General features: G+C 45.3%; 1 protein-coding gene across 1 annotated transcript; it reads right to left on the bottom strand.

The window, feature by feature from the left end:
- LOC138962958 (uncharacterized) lies at positions 1–6,479 on the bottom strand. Its single transcript, XM_070334927.1, has 2 exons — positions 4,631–6,479; positions 1–2,564 (listed from the first exon to the last, which is right to left on the bottom strand). Exons 1-2 carry the CDS (start codon positions 6,275–6,277, stop codon positions 996–998), a joined length of 3,216 nt encoding a protein of 1,071 aa, XP_070191028.1. The 5' UTR covers positions 6,278–6,479; the 3' UTR covers positions 1–995.
- Positions 6,480–7,226: the final 747 nt, after the last annotated feature.

The following is a 7,226-nucleotide window of genomic DNA, read 5'->3' as shown; positions in this document are numbered from 1 at the left end:
CTCTCTCTCTCTCTCACTTTTTTCTCCCTATCATTTACCCCAAAGGCCATGCACAGCCACACATAATTATTATAAACGTGTGTATATTATGCAATCGACACACTGCCTTGAGGTTCACCGAGTCCAACAAAAAAACACGCAAAGCCTTCACTGGCACGTACAACACTACCCAGATAGTTCTATTGACAAACTAACTGTGTCACACTCGATATCCTCGTTCATTGTAAAAATGTGCATATTTGTCATTCATGTTTGCTCGCTTACACACAAGCGGTGTCTTTCTGGTTTAAAACCGCCTTGTGGTGAAGGCTTTATCACCGCAGACTAGTGATCTTCACTTTCTCGTCAGAGACGGTGGTCTTGGTGATTGTTGTATAAATAGAACTAGTCTAACTTTTTATTTGTATATAGTGGCCTAATGCTCACATCATCAATAGCGTTCTACCTTTCTCACCGTACACAGCTGTCTTACTTTCTCGTTATACATATTACCCAATTCTATCATCATCGATAAATAGTTTAACTTTCTTACGAATAATTTTCGTCGCATTAGTCATCACAGACAGATCATTAGCAGCCATCACGTTTCCTTTTCCAAAGATCTCGTTGGTTTTTTTTATCATAATCAAGCCATTGCCAGTCATCTCATTTTCCTGTTACAAACAACTCATTGCTATTCATCTCATTTTTCTTTACCAAAGACGCGTTGCTAGTCATATCATATACAATGTCAGTGATCTCATTTTCATCACTGACATCTCATTGGCAGTCAACTAATTGGTTCATCCCAAACAGCTCGTTGTCATGCAGTCATCTCTCTCTCTTTTTTTTGGTATCAAAATCAAGGTATATATTGCCAACCATCGTATTTGCCATGACTGAGAGCTCATTGCCTGACGTCAAATGTTTCATCCCAAACAGCTCGTGGTCAGTCATTACATGTTCCGCTTGTAAACATCTTAATGGCAGTCATCCCATTGTTCATCCTAAACAGTTCATTGCCAGTCTATGTTCTCCAGCAGATTCTCCATGCTGGCAGCCCTCCTGGGTTTCGGAGGCGGAGGCGGAGGCGGCCTGGGTTTGGAATCGCGTTGGTTTGGCATGTGCGGACCCCAAAGATGAGTTTGAATTCTGCCAGAGTTGTCCCCAGCAGGGTGATCAGAGTTCTCGTGGTTCGGACAACCTGGGTTCCGTGTCACTGAGTCGTCAGCGCCACCACATCCTGTCAGTGGTTTCAGCTGTCTGTGCTTGTCTTTGGTGTGTTCTCCGGTGAGGTCCGCAGTTGTCTGTGAGGAGAACTCATCCACTGGCGGCAGAGGACAGGGACGGCGGGCACGACGAGGGTGAGGATGAGGAGGCGGTGGAACAGGGCGGTTTGGGGGAGGGGGTCGAGGAACAGGCCTGGACGGAGAGTTCTGACCGGCTGTCTTTGAACCGTCGCTGTGTGGGGACGTTGATCCGTTAGACATGGTGTCTGATACAGGCAGAGACACCGGCGACTCACTGTCGTCCTCTTCTCTGTTGAATTCTTTGCTTCCGTCTGCGTTCATTGAAGACGCTTCTTCGTCCATGAGCCTTTGAGCCGTTGCTGCCTTTCTTGTTTCCTCTGCGTAGAGGTTAGCATTCTTAGCAGTACATTCAGGTTCGGCGCTGTCCGCAGTTGAATGAATCTTTGAATGCAAATCCAGTGGGATTCCTGTCGGTTTGCTGTTGTTTGTTATCCCGGGTCTGTCAGAAGGTTCTGCTTCCCGAGAGACTTTGAAGTTTGACGTCTGACAATCTGTGAACACATCCGACTCGTTGTTCAATGGCATGTTTCCGGTTGGTTTGCTTTGTACAGTTACCTTGGGTCTGTCAGTGGGTTCTCCTCCCTGAGAGTCTTTGAAGTTTGACGACCGACAATCTGTATACAAATCCGACGCGCCTTTCGCATTTCCAGTCCGTTTGCTTTTGGCTGTTACGTCGTGTCCGTCAGTGGTTTCCCCTTCTGGAGAGACGTTTATATTTGACGTCCGACAATAAGTGTACAAATCTGTATCGCTGTTCAATGATGTGTTTCCACTCGATGACGTACTCAGAACACTCACTTCTTCTGAATCATTACTGTTCTTTTCTTCCACAGAGAGAGGGTGTAATGCTGACGTGTTTGTAAGGTCTGATGTACACTCCTGAACCAGTTCCACACAATCTTTGTGTTTCTCAGAGTCAGCTGCACCAGGCGAAGTTTTCCTTGTAGATGTATCCACAGTAACAGGGGTGTGTAAAACTGAACCTGAAGCTGATTCCCCGTTCACTGACGAGTTCGCGGCTTGTGTTGAACTCTCGTTATCCACCTCCACCTCCACGTAAATGTGGGATTTCTCAGATTCAAAACGGTTCCTTTTAAGTATCGGTGCAGAAAGAGTGGCCCCTGAAGATGACGTGATGTGTACTGATGTACTTGTGAGGGCTGATGCGCCAACGGTTTTGACGTAAACATCGCCGTCGTCAGTACCAACACCGTCTTCAGAATCTGACGAGACGTCACCGTCGCGTTCCTCGACGTCCTCGGGCTGCATGTAGTACTGTTGAGGAGAGACAGACAAAGCAACTATAATTAAGGGATGGAACAGTTAACAAGTAGTACACAGGTAGGGGATTTTTTTTTATATGAACCATATGATGATAACGCGATGATATGACACAAGTAATAACATAAGAGAATAAAATTAAAATAAAAAATAAAAGCATTTCGTACAAATTACCTTTTGACCACTACCTTGCAGGAAACCTTCCAACCAATCGAGCAGTCCAAAAGACTGACACATAGACAAGAGCAGATAGACGGCCAAAACCATGTTCGAGTGTGCCTACTTTGACCGTACACTTAAATTCCGTTCTGTTAGATTAAGACGTCAAGATAGATGTGAGTTCCCATTGCCCTATGGTTGTCAAGTCACAACAACACTCATACAACTCCTCGAACACACGAATGCGCATATTGAACACAGAGAACACTTTACTATATGGCTTACTGTGTCGTACCAGATTTACACGAGTTGCTTTTTATTTACATTTAGTCAAGTTTTGACTAAATGTTTTAACATAGAGGGGGAATCGAGACGAGGGTCGTGGTGTATGTGTGTGTGTGTGTGTGTGTGTGTGTGTGTGTGTGTGTGTGTGTGTGTGTCTGTCTGTCTGTCTGTCTGTCTGTCTGTCTGTGCGTGTGTGTGTGTAGAGCGATTCAGAGTAAACTACTGGACCGATCTTTATGAAATTTTACATGAGAGTTCCTGGGTATGATATCCCCAGACGTTTTTTTCATTTTTTGGATAAATGTCTTTGATGACGTCATATCCGGCTTTTTGTACAAGTTGAGGCGGCACTGTCACACCCTCATTTTTCAGTCAAATTGATTGAAATTTTGGCCAAGCAATCTTCGACAAAGGCCGGATTTTGATAATGCATTTCAGCTTGACTTTGATCATTAAACATCTGAAAATTGTAATTACAATTATTTTTTTTTATAAAATGATCCACAATTACGTTCATCTTATTCTTCATCATTTTCTGATTCCAAAAACAAATAAATATGTTATATTCGGATTAAAGACAAGCTCTGAAAATTAAAAATATACAAATTATGATTAAAATAAAATTTCCGAAATCGATTTAAAAACAATTTCATCTTATTCCTTGTCGGTTACTGATTCCAAAAACATATAGATATAATATGTTTGGATTAAAAACACACTCAGAAAGTTAAAACGAAGAGAGGTACAGAAAAGCGTGCTATGCAGCACAGCGCAACCAGTACCGCGCTAAACAGGCTCGTTAATTTCACTGCCTTTTGCACGAGCGGCGGACTACGGTCATTGTGAAAATATGCAGTGCGTTCAGTTTCATTCTGTGAGTTCCACAGCTTGACTAAATGTAGTAATTTTGCCTTACGCGACTTGTTAAATATTGAACTGGGAGCGAAAGCGAGCTTTTCAATATTTGGAAATAAACAAGTGTACTCGAACTCGAACTCGAAAATTTTATTACCGAGGGATGATAGCATTAGGTCCATACGGTCCTTTCTTACAGCTAGTCCCTGCTATAATACACACATGAAACGAAGAACACAGCAAGCCATGTACGACACAGCAAGCAATGTAGTATTATGATTATCCTACATACAGTGCTTGCGTGTATTTTACTCAAAACGTCCCGCAGTCGAGGCGTCCAAATTAAAGACAATTCTTTTGGAACCTCGATATCTTCCAAAGCCTCGTGCAATCTTTGACGTCAAAGCAAAGAATTAGAAACGTCACTCTGGCGTGACGTGTTAATTCTAAACATTCTTCCAGTGAAAACTTCAGGCGCAAAAGTGTTTCCAAAATGACGTTTGTCTCGGTGACTTTGGAATCATATATGAGAAGTGGAAAACCAGGTCCCTGCCAGGCTAGTTTGATGCGACCTCATGTACATAATATACACACGTGTGGTTTGAGCGATATTGCTATCTCATGAGTGGTCTCTCTCACGTATGTAGGATAACATATCGTTCAACTCTGTCGCGCGTGTGCAAGCGTGCGTGTATCCGTCTGTTGGTCTGCCTGCGTGTCTGTGTTTTCTTCTGTGTGTCTGTCTGTGTGCGAAAACTTACGTGCTCCGACACTTCCTCCATGTGCACCCAGTTGAGTATGTTGCCATCCTGACAGCCTATCCACAGCCGTCCTTCACTGTCCGTGGTGAGAGCTGTCGGTGTCGTCAGCACGGGACACTCGCCCGACACAGACGTGATGGGGTTACCCGTGTTCTCATAGTCCACCATGTAAATGGTAGCTCCCTGCGCCACAAGGAGAACGTTCTGGTTACTCGAGTTCTTGTCGAAACACACGGCCGCCGGATAAGCAGCCTTGTTCGCATGGGGACTGAATGTCGTGAAAGGTTTTTGAGCCTTGGATGTCGACTCGGACGGACGCTTGAAGACAGCTACGGAGCCCTGGAACACCTGTTTTAAGGGAGCTTCGGCTTTTGTGGGCGTATCCGAAGTATTTGGTGCACGCTTGAAAACTGCTGCTGCGGAGTCTTGAATCACCTGTTTCACGGATTTTTCAGCTTTCTTTGGCGTATCCGAAGTCTTAAGGTTAACAGTGAGTTGGATGACAGCAAAGTATTCCCCAGCTTTGTCGGCGACCACGGTTTGCGGATTTTCTGTGAGAACAGTGAACAGAGGCTTTGTAGACTCACTGCTGACTTCGTAGATCGTGCGTTTTTCTGTCTTCAGTGCAAGCTTTCGTCTTGCTATTTTGTGCGAGTCCATTTTGAAACAGCAGAGGAAATCACACAAGGGATCGGTTTGCTCAGTCTCAGACGACCATGGCCCTACGTCAAATATAGTCTTTGTTCCAGAGAATGCGCACAGCACAACAATCTTGCTGTTGGGAGTCGAAGACAACCGCGGACGCTTGCAGCCTTCGATTGTTTTGCGAAGAAACAAAGTCCCGTCTGGGTTGTACACGTGCAAAACGAGAGAGTCATGGACCGCTGAATTCTCGGGGAGGGCGGCAGGTACGAGGGCGACACACAGCCGTCCATCCTTCATCACGTGCAGCGCTTGCACAGTTTTTAAGACGTTCAGTCGGTGTGCAACGGCCATAGCTGACGACTGCGTGCTCGTCTGAGCAACCTTCGGAAGCCCGAGCATGCTTTGTATCTGGTCCTTCCACTGATCATTGACCTTGGGAAGAAAGAGGTAGGTTTGGTGCACGGGTATGGCGAAAACAGGGGGTGCGGGTGGCGTGGACACGAAAGACCACTGTTGGATGACTTCTAGGTCCGAGACATCGTTCGCCAACAATCTCTTAACAGCCTGCGTGTTGGTTTTAAGGGCGTTGAGGTGTTCCTCTAACTCGCTCACGTGTGAACACAACTCTGTACGTCCATTTCGCTCTGCAAAGTCATCCACACTTCGTAACTTTTCGCGTACGACTTGGTTGATGTAGCTTATCACCGCCTCTGCTCGGTCTCGAATGGCTTCCTTCGTTTCTTGGACCGATTCTTCAAAACTCTTTTGCGACGACCGTTTCTTCTTTACGGCAGCCCGTGCATTTGTTGTGGGTCCCCTGAGGTCATGGAGTTTGGTGAGTAGTTGGTAGCGGATATCCTCTGCTGCGTTGTGTGTGCTTCTCGTGGCATGATGTGTATGTCCAGTCTTCTTACACAAAGCACAGATAAGTTTGTCGCATGGTACGCACTGTAAAGTCAGTGGTTTGTTCGGGTGATCGTCACACGATTGCTGACCCTCCATTTTCTCCTGAGTCTCACCACGATTTAAGCGTTCTAATTCCGCATTACAGCTGCCAAGGATACAACCTTACACTATCCCAACATAATTATATTCTTGCCCATATTCTAAAACTAATGTGCCAACACAGTTTTACACATCAGCTGTCAAGATTAAAACCTAACCCTATTCCAACAAGCTGTCGCTTGTGTGTCAACTTAGACTTGGCACGACACCGATACAATCCCTGCGTGTTGTAATTGGACTCTTCTGTCGATAGTGTTTACGTTCAAGCAGTGGTTGACTCATCGGCAAAAAGCCATGTCTTATTTTAGAGTCTCCTTTTTTGGGGGTTAAACCATGTCACGATTTTTTAAACTCCAGGTGAAATTCGTCCATAACCACCAGTTGGGCTTCCACCTTTCATAGAGAAAAAGGCCATTGTTCGGTGACACGCCTGCTCGGAGGAGCATGAATCTGTTGACAAGGAAGTCTATAGTTATGACTGGAAATATGCGCCGTTAAGCTGGAGCATATCCCGTAACTGTCTATTTGAAAGATTGTGCAGTGAAAGCACTCACAAATCATGTATGCTAATTGTTAAGAGCTTCTGCTTTGAAACCTGTGGTGTCGCCGTGTACGCAAGCATGGCTTTGTTCAGCCCTTCGTGTGTTGCAAAGAACGGTATTCTGTTTTAACATTAAAAATGTGTGTGTGTGTGTGTGTGTGTGTGTGTGTGTGTGTGTGTGTGTGTGTGTGTACGTGCGTGTGTGTGTACGTGCGTGCGTGCGTGCGTGCGTGCGTGCGTGTGTGTGTGCAGTGTGTGTGTGTGTGTGTGTGTGTGTGTGTGTGTGTGTGTGTGTGTGTGTGTGTGTAGAACAGTACCCTTTCGCAGCATAATATGACAAGAAGTGCGAATAACACGGGAGCGAAACCTGAGCACTGAAGACATGTTATTCAGCGGAAATACCTT

Source organism: Littorina saxatilis, linkage group LG3, assembly GCF_037325665.1.
Source record: "Littorina saxatilis isolate snail1 linkage group LG3, US_GU_Lsax_2.0, whole genome shotgun sequence".
Taxonomy (NCBI): domain Eukaryota; kingdom Metazoa; phylum Mollusca; class Gastropoda; order Littorinimorpha; family Littorinidae; genus Littorina; species Littorina saxatilis.
The sequence above is the reverse complement of the archived record's forward strand: the minus strand, read 5'-3'. Positions and strand labels throughout refer to the sequence as shown.